This window comes from Rutidosis leptorrhynchoides, chromosome 2, assembly GCF_046630445.1.
Source record: "Rutidosis leptorrhynchoides isolate AG116_Rl617_1_P2 chromosome 2, CSIRO_AGI_Rlap_v1, whole genome shotgun sequence".
In the NCBI taxonomy this organism is placed as follows: Eukaryota; Viridiplantae; Streptophyta; class Magnoliopsida; order Asterales; family Asteraceae; genus Rutidosis; species Rutidosis leptorrhynchoides.
In genome coordinates this window covers 470,470,830-470,484,498 of record NC_092334.1, presented here as the reverse complement: position 1 = coordinate 470,484,498, position 13,669 = coordinate 470,470,830, and the positions used below count along the sequence as shown (strand labels likewise).

General features: G+C 31.3%; 1 protein-coding gene and 1 pseudogene across 1 annotated transcript; both read left to right on the top strand.

Moving 5' to 3' along the window:
- Positions 1 to 4,643: 4,643 nt before the first annotated feature.
- LOC139889374 (uncharacterized) lies at positions 4,644 to 5,490 on the top strand. The gene is made up of 3 exons (XM_071872332.1): positions 4,644 to 5,106; positions 5,183 to 5,222; positions 5,343 to 5,490. The coding sequence occupies exons 1-3, from the start codon at positions 4,644 to 4,646 to the stop codon at positions 5,488 to 5,490; spliced, it is 651 nt and encodes a 216-aa protein (XP_071728433.1).
- A 1,761-nt stretch (positions 5,491 to 7,251) lies between these two features.
- On the top strand, positions 7,252 to 9,969 carry LOC139889373 (bidirectional sugar transporter SWEET9-like; annotated as a pseudogene).
- The last annotated feature ends 3,700 nt before the right edge of the window (positions 9,970 to 13,669 follow it).

Sequence of the window (13,669 nt, the reverse complement as noted above, 5' to 3'; positions counted from 1 at the left end):
AATCATTTTTCAAGTAAACACGGTCGAAGTCCAGACTCACTAATGCATCCTAACAAACTCGATAAGACACACTAATGCAAAATTCTGGTTCTCTAAGACCAACGCTCGGATACCAACTGAAATGTCCCGTTCTTATTGATTAAAAACGTTCCATATTAATTGATTTCGTTGCGAGGTTTTGACCTCTATATGAGACGTTTTTCAAAGACTGCATTCATTTTAAAACAAATCATAACCTTTATTTCATCAATAAAGGTTTAAAAAGCTTTACGTAGATTATCAAATAATGATAATCTAAAATATCCTGTTTACACACGACCATTACATAATGCTTTACAATACAAATATGTTACAACAAAATAAGTTTCTTGAATGCAGTTTTTACACAATATCATACAAGTATGGACTCCAAATCTCATCCTTATTTAAGTATGTGATAGCGGAAGCTCTTAATAATCACCTAAGAATAAACATGCTTAAAACGTCAACAAAAATGTTGGTGAGTTATAGGTTTAACCTATATATATCAAATCATAATAATAGGCCACAAGATTTCATACTTCAATACACATCCCATACATAGAGATAAAAGTCATTCATATAGTGAACACCTGGTAACCGACATTAACAAGATGCATATATAAGAATATCCCCATCATTCCGGGACACCCTTCGGATATGATATAAATTTCGAAGTACTAAAGCATCCGGTACTTTGGATTGGGGTTGTTAGGCCCAATAGATCTATCTTTAGGATTCGCGTCAATTAGGGTGTCTGTTCCCTAATTCTTAGATTACCAGACTTAATAAAAAGGGGCATATTCGATTTCGATAATTCAACCATAGAATGTAGTTTCACGTACTTGTGTCTATTTTGTAAATCATTTATAAAACCTGCATGTATTCTCATCCCAAAAATATTAGATTTTAAAAGTGGGACTATAACTCACTTTCACAGATTTTTACTTCGTCGGGAAGTAAGACTTGGCCACTGGTTGATTCACGAACCTATAACAATATATACATATATATCAAAGTATGTTCAAAATATATTTACAACACTTTTAATATATTTTGATGTTTTAAGTATATTAAGTCAGCTGTCCTCGTTAGTAACCTACAACTAGTTGTCCACAGTTAGATGTACAGAAATAAATCGATAAATATTATCTTGAATCAATCCACGACCCAGTGTATACGTATCTCAGTATTGATCACAACTCAAACTATATATATTTTAGAATCAACCTCAACCCTGTATAGCTAACTCCAACATTCACATATAGAGTGTCTATGGTTGTTCCGAAATATATATAGATGTGTCGACATGATAGGTCGAAACATTGTATACGTGTCTATGGTATCTCAAGATTACATAATATACAATACAAGTTGATTAAGTTATGGTTGGAATAGATTTGTTACCAATTTTCACGTAGCTAAAATGAGAAAAATTATCCAATCTTGTTTTACCCATAACTTCTTCATTTTAAATCCCTTTTGAGTGAATCAAATTGCTATAGTTTCATATTGAACTCTATTTTATGAATCTAAACAGAAAAAGTATAGGTTTAAGTCGTAAAAATAAGTTACAAGTCATTTTTGTAAAGGTAGTCATTTCAGTCCAAAAAACGACGTCTAGATGACCATTTTAGAAAACATACTTCCACTTTGAGTTTAACCATAATTTTTGGATATAGTTTCATGTTCATAATAAAAATCATTTTCTCAGAATAACAACTTTTAAATCAAAGTTTATCATAGTTTTTAATTAACTAACCCAAAACAGCCCGCGGTGTTACTACGACGGCGTAAATCCGGTTTTACGGTGTTTTTCGTGTTTCCAGGTTTTAAATCATTAAGTTAGCATATCATATAGATATAGAACATGTGTTTAGTTGATTTTAAAAGTCAAGTTAGAAGGATTAACTTTTGTTTGCGAACAAGTTTAGAATTAACTAAACTATGTTCTAGTGATTACAAGTTTAAACCTTCGAATAAGATAGCTTTATATGTATGAATCGAATGATGTTATGAACATCATTACTACCTTAAGTTCCTTGAATAAATCTACTGGAAAAGAGAAAAATGGATCTAGCTTCAACGGATCCTTGGATGGCTCGAAGTTCTTGAAGCAGAATCATGACACGAAAACAAGTTCAAGTAAGATCATCACTTGAAATAAGATTGTTATAGTTATAGAAATTGAACCAAAGTTTGAATATGATTATTACCTTGTATTATAATGATAACCTACTGTAAGAAACAAAGATTTCTTGAGGTTGGATGATCACCTTACAAGATTGGAAGTGAGCTAGCAAACTTGAAAGTATTCTTGATTTTATGTAACTAGAACTTTTAGAATTTATGAAGAACACTTAGAACTTGAAGATAGAACTTGAGAGAGATCAATTAGATGAAGAAAATTGAAGAATGAAAGTGTTTGTAGGTGTTTTTGGTCGTTGGTGTATGGATTAGATATAAAGGATATGTAATTTTGTTTTCATGTAAATAAGTCATGAATGATTACTCATATTTTTGTAATTTTATGAGATATTTCATGCTAGTTGCCAAATGATGGTTCCCACATGTGTTAGGTGACTCACATGGGCTGCTAAGATCTGATCATTGGAGTATATATACCAATAGTACATACATCTAAAAGCTGTGTATTGTACGAGTACGAATACGGGTGCATACGAGTAGAATTGTTGATGAAACTGAACGAGGATGTAATTGTAAGCATTTTTGTTAAGTAGAAGTATTTTGATAAGTGTATTGAAGTCTTTCAAAAGTGTATAAATACATATTAAAACACTACATGTATATACATTTTAACTGAGTCGTTAAGTCATCGTTAGTCGTTACATGTAAGTGTTGTTTTGAAACCTTTAGGTTAACGATCTTGTTAAATGTTGTTAACGCAATGTTTATAATATCAAATGAGATTTTAAATTATTATATTATCTTGATATTATCATGTATGAATATCTCTTAATATGATATATATACATTAAATGTCTTTACAACGATAATCGTTACATATATGTCTCGTTTAAAAATCATTAAGTTAGTAGTCTTGTTTTTACATATGTAGTTCATTGTTAATATACTTAATTATATGTTTACTTATCATAGTATCATGTTAACTATATATATATATATATATCCATATATATGTCATCATATAGTTTTTACAAGTTTTAACGTTCGTGAATCACCGGTCAACTTGGGTGGTCAATTGTCTATATGAAACATATTTCAATTAATCAAGTCTTAACAAGTTTGATTGCTTAACATGTTGGAAACATTTAATCATGTAAATATCAATCTCAATTAATATATATAAACATGGAAAAGTTCGGGTCACTACATCCCTAACCCCGAAAGTTCATACGCCAAGCAAGGTAACGGACTATAGACCGATCTCATGTTGCAATGTGATATATAAGTGTGTAAGATTATTACTAACAGAATCATGTCTAGCCTAGACGATATCGTTAGTGTTAATCAATCGGCGTTCATTCCTGGTTGACGTATCTTTGATAACATTCTTCTTACGCAAGAAATCATGAAGAATTATCACTTGAATAGAGGCGTTCCTAGATGTGCGTATAAGGTTGACATCCAAAAGGCCTACGATACGGTGGATTGGAATTTTCTTGAGGTAACTCTTATATATTTTGGGTTCCCTATGAAGATGGTTAGATGGATTATGAAATGTGTAACCACCACCTCCTATTCGATTTGTATTAATGGGGATTTGCACGGTTATTTTAAAGGAAAAAGAGGGCTTCGACAAGGAGACCCTATGTTGCATTACTTATTTACGCTTGTGATGGAGGTTCTTACTTTGATGATTAATAGAAATATCCTTAGTGATGATCGATTCAAATTTCACCCGAGATGTGATCGACTTCGAATTACTAATCTATGTTTCGCTGATGATTTATTTATTTTTTCGCATGGTGATATTAATTCGGTGACTGTTATTCGTGACTCTATTGAAGAATTTAAGAGATGCTTGGGGTTAGTTCCAAGCCTTCCCAAGAGTACTGCTTTTTTTTCAAACGTTTCTTTGTGTGTCAAATCTCATATCTTAGCAATATTACCGTTTGATGAAGGTAGCTTGTCAGTTCGGTATCTTGGTGTGCCTTTGGTTTCCTCTAGGTTAATGTATCGTGATTGCAAAGTCTTGGTTGAACGAGTTAAGAAAAAAGTTGAAGATTGGAAAAATAAATATCTATCATTTTTCGGGAGAGTCCAGGTTATCATATCCGTGTTAACCTCTATGCAAGTGTATTGGTTTTCGGCCTTTATTCTTCCCGAAGCTATTATTAAAGATATAGAAAAAGTTCTTCTTAGGTTTCTTTAGTGCCAAGGAGAAATGAAAAAAAGGCAAAGCTAGGTTTAAATGGGATGATTTATGTCTTCCGAAAGATGAGGGTGGTCTTAGTTTGAAGCGTTTAAAGTATTGGAATATATCTCTTATGACCTCGCACGTTTGGCGAATCCTATCTAACAAGGAATCGTTATGGGTGCGGTGGATTCACATGTACAAGTTAAAGGGTCGAAGTTTTTGGGAGGTTCCAATTAAAGCGGATTCGAGTTGGAGTTGGCAAAATATTTCGAGAATACGACCAATGGTACGTGAATTCATAAAACATCAGATAGGTAATGGAAATACAACTTTAGCTTGGTCAGACAATTGGAGTATATGTGGGCCTCTAGCTGCGTTCATTAGTCAAAGGGATATTCATGGTATTGGATCTAGTCGTCACGCTTTGGTCAAAGATATTGTCAAGGGGTCTCATTTTATATGGCCTACCCAATGGTATGCGAAGTACCCCTTATTACATGGGCTTAATCCTCCACTTTTTAATGACTCATGTGATGTGATCAAATGGGTGGGAACTGATGGTAACTTTCATAACTTCTCTGTTACTATTGTATGGGATACTATAAGGCCAAGGGCATTAAAAGTTAATTTGTTTCAAGTGGTTTGGTTTTCGCAATGTATCCCTCGCCATGCTTTTATAATGTGGCTTCTTATGGGCGAAAGACTAAAGACACAAGATAAATTGAAGCCGTGGGATAGTCCAAGTGGTTTTTATGTCCTCTATGTAAGTTCACTCAAGATTCTCATGATCATCTATTTTTTGAATGCAACTTCTTTATGAAGGTTTGAGACAAGGTTATGAAGCTGAGTCAGATTCAGTTTGGTAATTCTAAATGGCGGTCCATCCGTGATGTTTTGACACCGGTTGCTACTCGAAATTCATCGCGGGTTGTGGTTGCAAAGCTTTGCTTTGCTGCTTCGGTTTACTATTTATGCATGAAAGGAATTGTAGATTGTTCAAGGCGAAAGCTCGCTCGGAAGAGAAGGTGTTTGAAGCTATATTTAATGTTGTTCGATTAAAGCTTATGTCCCTTCGCTTCAAGGATACAAGTGAAGTGGAGAAGATGAGAACGGTTTGGCAATTTGTTTAGTCTGTTTTTGTCGCTTCGTGTGTGTGTTGTCACGGTTTGTTTCGTGTGGTTGTTTTTTTTTCTGGCTACAAGGAACGCTTGTAGCATTTGAGCCTTTTGTATTATTCTTTATATTATTATTTTTAATAATATTCATCTGGGTAAACCATATATATATATATATATATATATATATATATATATATATATATATATATATATATATATATATATATATATATATATATATATATATATATATATATATATATATATATATATATATATATATATATATATATATATATATATATATATATAATTTAAAAATTATACAATTAAATTAGACATTTTCACATATAAATATAATTCGTATCATTACCTTTTTACATGTTAAATCAAAGCTTCGTGAAGTTATTAACAAATAAAACGAATTATTAAGTTCGATACATCAATTTAGATATTTGATTCTATTTGAGTATATCCATCTTTAGAAACTAAATATTCAAATAAATTTATTCGTGAGTATATGTATTTTCACTTTTTTAATAGATTTTTTAATGAACTATATATATATATATATATATATATATATATATATATATATATATATATATATATATATATATATATATATATATATATATATATATATATATATATATATATATATATAATTATTTATTCCGTAAATATTAAGGAGTATATTAGAACAAATAATGGTGAGTACGTGTGAGATATTTTGTCCGTTTAATAAAATAATAAACATCTACATTCTAAATATTGTAACTTTTTATATTGTATATTTAAATATTTAATATTAATATTTAATTCAATATAATGACATGTGACATATATATGTTTTATACATGAACTAATATATAATGATAACATAAAACAAATATAACTTAGATTTTAGTAACGTGTTTTCATGTGACATGTTTCATGACAACTTTCTAATGGACTCATATTTTCTTTAAATATTACGCAGTATATACTTTATATATAATTAAGAAGATATTAATTGTGAGAAAATAATAAAAACTAAAATATTAAGTTACTAACACCACCCAAAATCACTTTTAAAATTTGTCAACACCAACTTTTAAAATTTGTCAACACCACGAGATGTTAAACTCAAAAGAAAATTATTGATAAAATCAATTAATTATGCACGATTATTTTACCTATATATGCAACGTACGGGCTATAACGTGCTTTAGTTATCTACATACTTGAATGATATAATATGTTAGAGTTTTTCACAACTTTTTAGAAACACGTGCAACGCACGAGCTCTAAAACCTAGTATATATATATATATATATATATATATATATATATATATATATATATATATATATATATATATATATATATATATATATATATATATATATATATATATATATATATATATATATATATATATATATATATATATATATATATATATATATATATATATATAAGAGTGATTCTTCAAGAAATAAAATAAAAAAACTGGAAGTGGGAAATAGCGTAATATCATTGATCACTAATATCATTCATCACGTTGTTTTCTACTCTTTCACTTTTTTTATTTCTTCCTAGATCACGCAATATATATATATATATATATATATATATATATATATTACGAGTATATTTATATGACTATTTTAAGAGAGGCGTGCATGTTTATGTTTATTACTATATATAAGAAGACGAACCTTACAACAAGTTCCATCTCAAAACTAAGAAGCTAGCAAGAGTTGGCATTTATTCATCCTAGCTAGCTATATGACAGGAATCAGTCAACATGAACTCACTCTTTGCATTTGGCATTCTAGGAAATGTGGTTTCGTTTATGGTGTTTCTTTCACCAATGTAAGTTGAATATTACTCCGTTATTTTTATATACACACAGAGGATTTAAAGGGCATGAGGGTGCTATAGTCCCCCAACAAGTTTTGTTATTACTAGCAATTTTTATGGTTTTAAGGACTAATTATGTTAAATTCAAATCTTGGCCCCACCAAATTAATATTTGGACTTCTAGCATACATTTTATCAATCCTAGGTTATTAAATTGTAAAACTAAATGGGTTATTAGATTACAAACCCTATTACAGTTTCGAGATTTCTGCTTTTTGTGTATCCTCGTAAGTTTCATCTTGCCGCATCAATGATACATATTATATTCATTTTTACTATTTTGTTGCTACTACTATTTTATATTTATCAACTACTACATATTATAATCTACAGAGTATAAATTTTTTTCATTGAAGGTTGTGTTCCTCTTTGATCATACGTATTATTCATGAGATTTATGGATTTTATATATATATATATATATATATATATATATATATATATATATATATATATATATAGTAAATTATTTCATACATGCATATATGTTTACTAACCTAATGCATGTTTACTAATTACATAATACATGCATGTTAAACTAGCTAAAATTTGGACCTCAGCTCACATGTGTATAAATAAATATATACAGACCGACGTTCTATAAAGTTCATAAAAGGAAATCAACGGAAGGGTTTCAGTCTGCACCTTATGTTGTGGGCTTATTCAGTGCAATGCTTTGGATATATTATGCATTCCTTAAGACCAATGTCATTCTTCTAATTACGATTAACTCATTTGGTTGCTTCATCGAGACATTTTACATTTGTTTTTTCCTCTTCTATGCACCAAAGAAGGCCAGGGTATGTACAATATTACACTTAAATTATTGCTACCACCAATTAATTACTAGTATTTTAACAACTTAGTTTGGTTTAATAATTTAATTAAAAAAAACTAATACATGCCTGGTTAATGCATGCAGATGGAGAGTGTGACACTAATCGTATTGCTAATAGGTCTTGGGTTTGGACTGATTGTCGGGATCAATCAGATCTTTATAAAATCAGTTATCCACCGTGTGATTATAGTTGGATGGATTTGTCTTATATTTTCAATATGTGTTTTTATCGCACCTTTGGGCGTGGTGGTAAGTAATTAATTAGCCTACTTGTAACGAAAATCACACACACACACACACACACACACACACACACACACACACACACACACACACACACACACACACATATATATATATACAAGGTTGCAAAATTCGCTATTCGGGGATTAATCGGTCGGGACTTTCGAAAGATTAATCGGTAATTCGGGGATTAATCGGATTGTACTTTATACATTTAAATCTTAAATTTAAAAAATTATATGTGTAAATATAGATAAAAACCATAAATATATAAATAAACTTTAACATAATTATCTAAAATTATTCATTTTCCTCAAAAAATATAAAGTTATAGTTTAAATTCATGTAAAAATATTAACTATTTTTGACTTTAACCGACTTTGATTACCTAATTCGATTTTGACTCATCAATTGACGTTGACCATTTAATTAAACGGATTTTCAGAAATCGGAACGAATTGCTCTTAGAAATGATTAATCGGAAATTAATCGGCGAGTAATCGGGTTTTTTACAACACTATATATATATATATATATATATATATATATATATATATATATATATATATATATATATATATATATATATATATAGGTTTTGAATTTTTACTAATATTTTGTATAATTTCTTTGCAGAGGCGAGTAATCAAAACAAAAAGTGTAGAGTATATGCCAATTTTACTGTCCATGGCACTCACCCTAAGTGCAGTTATGTGGTTCTTTTATGGCCTACTTCTCAAGGACATCAATATTGCGGTACGTACAATCACTTCACTATAATTAATTAATTAAATGCTCTTGTATGTTAGCAAAAATAATCCCAAAAATAGCTAGGTTGATTCCAATATCATTACAAGAGGTGTCACGTCTAAACCTTATTGTCCGCATATTTTATAGTCGAGTGTTAAAGAAAATGGTCGGAAACGATCATGATACTTAGATTAGACTGCGTACACCTGGGTAAAAATATCCAACAACCTTGAACATGTGAGAAAACCTTACCCGTTTTGTATTTTAATAAAAGTTTTCTACTTTTTCTTTTTTTTTTTTTTTACCAGCAAATTAAAGAATAATATAGTTTTCTACTTTTTTTTCTTGATACTGAGTCTTATAATAAATGTGTTTCCCAGATTCCAAATGTACTTGGATTCACATTTGGTATTCTTCAAATGATACTATACTGGGTGTACAAGAAGAAGAAGGTTTCTGATCAGAAAATAAGTGAAGTTACTGATGAAAAGTCAGTTACTATTGAAGTTACCGATCATGATAAGTCAATTACTTTTGAACTTACAATAAGTGACATTGAAGAGCAAAAGATGTCACAATTAACAAATCAAGAAATCGCCGAATTTGTGAGTCTCAAAACACTAATGCTTTTTGATATCTTTCCGGTAGTTGCAAACTTGAACAAAAATGGATATGATGCTACTCGTGATGGAGATGTTGACCCTCACGCTCCATCAATTGTGCCAAACCTAACCCTTGAAGTCGCTGCATAAGGTTAATCGACTGGGAGTGGTCGTTGCAAGCTTCTATATTTCGAGTGTTTGACCTTTTTATAGTTTTGTACTTCGTAATATATATGGCGAGTGGTTCGAGCAATCCCACTTACTACGAAAACTGTTTTCGTATCTTTTTGTCTGGTAAAGAACATAAATTTAAATTGAACTAGATCCGAGGATCTAGAAAGAGTTTTTTTTTTGGAAAGACAGCTAATATTAAAAATAAAAATAAAATATGTACAGAGAATGCCAGAGGTAGGCATGTTAAATTACAACCAGAGCCTAAAACTACACTGCAGAACTATACACTGCAGAACTAATATACATTGCATCACAATTTAAAGCCTACAAAATATGAAGCATAACATTAGCCGATGCCCGTTCTGACCGCACAAAGTGAATCAAATTCCAATGGATTTGTTAGCCAATTAGTCCAATTTATCTCGAAGCCTTTGACTCTATTTGAGATCCACAAGTGACTCGTTAGTTGAATTTCACTCAATAAAACCGCACTACACTTTTTGCTTCTTTTAAATACCACGTCGTTACGATGTTTCCACAAGATATATCCGACCACCCACTCGACCGCTTGCCAAAGAGACTTTCCTAAATTAGACTTGAAAGCGTACCCATTACCCTTGAACATTTCGGACAGGTTGAGATTTATCGGAAACCCAATTTGCCACCATTTATAGACTTTATCCCATACATCACGTGCACTTTTACATGTAACAAGTGAGTGTTCTGTTGTTTCTAAGCCATCATCACAAATCGGGCACCTAACCGAGTCTAAATCTAGTCCTCGTTTATCAAGCTCTACCCGACAAGGAATCCTACATTTACTAGCTCGCCAAACAAACAACCCGACTTTCGATGGAACTAATGAATTGATAAGAGTTTCATGAAAAGTTGGACCCTGATTATGTGCATTATGTGTAATTAACGAACATAAGACCTTAGTTGACCATTTACCATTTGAGGATAATGACCAACACCATGAATCAGGCCCTCCATTTTTGAATGTAACCTTTGCAATCTCGTCTTCCATTTTCTTCATCTCTAATGATAATCTGCCTGTTAAATTTCTCGACCAATTCCAAGAGTAGCATGAATTACTCCCGCCTGCATTTTGTATCCTTTCGCTAACCAGTGCCGATTTGTTGCCTTCGATTCTGAATAATCTTGAGTACCTGTTCTTGAGTAAACCGTTACCGCACCACGTATCTTCCCAAAATAAAGTGTGAGAACCGTCCCCAATGACTTTTCTGAAGGAGGAAGAGAAATCAATGCCTAAAGCATCAATTTTCCTGCCCACCTCCAGAATCGATTTCCAGGTTGAATTACGACCTTTCGGTTTGCAATTTGAGTTTAGACCCAACCCACCATCCCGCCCGAATATGCTTTTGATAATACGCACCCAAAAAATGTCCCCGCTTACATGGAATTTCCACCACCATTTCCCAAGAAGTGCAATATTTTTTGAATTTAGAGACCCCACATTTAGACCCCCCTCACTATAAGGTAATAAAATTGACTCCCATTTGACCCAAGATATTTTTTTTGACTCACTTGACCCTCCCCAAAAAAAACGACTTCTCATACCTTCGAGTTTTTTGATGATGCAAGAGGGAGCACGAAAGAGAGAGAAGAAGTACAATGGAAGACTGCTCAAGACTGATTTAACGAGTGTCAAACGCCCACCAAATGACAACGCACATGCTTTCCAATTGGCCAATCTTTTATTGAACTTATTTACCACCGGTTCCCATTCAATTAATCTTTTCATATTGCCACCAATAGGGAGCCCCAAATAACTAAAAGGGAATTTTTCCATTTTGCAACCAAGCCAATTCGCCGTTTCATTAACTTCACTTTCAGGTACCCCGATACCTAGAACACAACTTTGAGTAGATTGTACGATCTACTTGATACTTGAGTAAAATAATTTGTATCTGACTTCTCTATTCGATAACAAGTAAAAACACTTCAACAAAACTGCACCATTGATTGAGTAGTGAACCTTACTGATGCTTCTTTGACCATTCTCTCGGCATATGAAGAAGATAAAATTATACGATCGCGAGACCTCACACAAGTATGCCTCTGCACATAAAAATAGATATATTTATTAGTAACTACAAACTATGAATGCACTAGCCAGTCCTAATTATTTACACACATAATCAACTAGCAAGAAATGAATCAGGTCTCACCATTGACATGAGCATATGAATTTCATCAAGTATTGGTATCTTGTTATGATATCCAACAGAATACCAATCATTCTTGAACTATATACTAACATATATATGAATGTACGTATATATTAAATACATTCATACCTTTTGTCTTTCCTAGATCAACTAGTTGTTAAAGCTGAGATAGAGCATCCCTGTGCAATTTTGCTATTTTTGACTCGTTTGCAGGTCTGTAACCATCAAATGCATATGCATCGATGTTATCTCTACGAAAGCAAGAAAATGACTTACAATAAATTCACATATATTAACACTCATAGCAACTCATACTTCAATAATAAAAATGGGACAAAAGCATGATATTTGAATCTGGACATAAACTTTGTGAGAAACATGAATATTTGAATTATACCTCCCTCGTACTATCAAGCTCCATGAGCAGGTCACCTAAAACAAGTGATACCGATACCTCATCACCCTAACACAAATAAGTTATTCTACTCAGTTACCATGAAACTCAATATCAAATATATATTTCTCTCACGCACACATACAAATATATGTATATCATATCACAGTTTATGAATAAACACATACCTATACAAATATACAGTAGTCATTTACATTGATGAACAAATTGATAAGTAAAATTTCTATAGATATATAATGATCATAATCGTAAAAATTAATTTTATTAAGAGTATTGATTTTAAAAATCGCTCTTTTAATGAAATAAAACCTAATCGTTGTTAACACAAACGATAGAATAATTATTAAAATTTGTAAAACAAACGAACGTCCGTAATTTTGGTTACCGGTGTCCAAAACAGTTCTCCGTTGATTCGTCGGAGCTCGCAGTCTGTTGCTTCTGCACTTGAACGGAACAATCGCGTGAATTGGGGGGAAATGTGACCTAAACGGCTAAACGAGAGTGAAGTTGTATAGATATATGAATTGGGATAAAGTAAGAATAAAATGTGATAAGAAATACGGAGTAAAAGAATAAAATGTGTATGGGGTTTAGGCTCTTTATCACGTAATTTTATAATATTGAAATGTGTGCAAGCATCAAATCGCGTTATCTTTTTATTTTAATAATTAAAATTAATTAAAATTAGAATGATTGGTATCACTGTAGTTGTATTTATGAAATACGTTGCTTAGTAAAATTTTACAAAAGGTTGTTTGTGCTTGTAATACTTAAAAGTTGACAGCCTTAGGAAAACGCATATATGTAAGCTCTATTGTCCTACTCTACAATATTAAGATATCATACATTTTTAGTAACATATTATTGACAATATAATAATGTGAAAACTATTTTTGGTATCTATTTTTTCAAAATAGTAACCACTTCTTAGTCTCTATTGTGTACATAATTTCGTGACAACTATTTTTTCGTCACTAAAATCATATAGTGATCAAGATTTAGTGACGACTTATTAATAGTAACTATATAGCATTATTAGTGATCAAATAATAAGTCGTCACTAAAAATT

What these genes read in the sequence shown, in the direction of transcription:
- LOC139889374 (XM_071872332.1), top strand. Translation starts at nt 4,644, where the DNA reads ATGGTACGTGAATTCATAAAACATCAGATAGGTAATGGAAATACAACT. An exon ending in GCCGTGGGATAGTCCAAGTG is followed by an intron (nt 5,107 to 5,182) that starts GTTTTTATGTCC and finishes TTCTTTATGAAG; the next exon opens with GTTTGAGACAAGGTTATGAA. An exon ending in GCTGAGTCAGATTCAGTTTG is followed by an intron (nt 5,223 to 5,342) that starts GTAATTCTAAAT and finishes TATGCATGAAAG; the next exon opens with GAATTGTAGATTGTTCAAGG.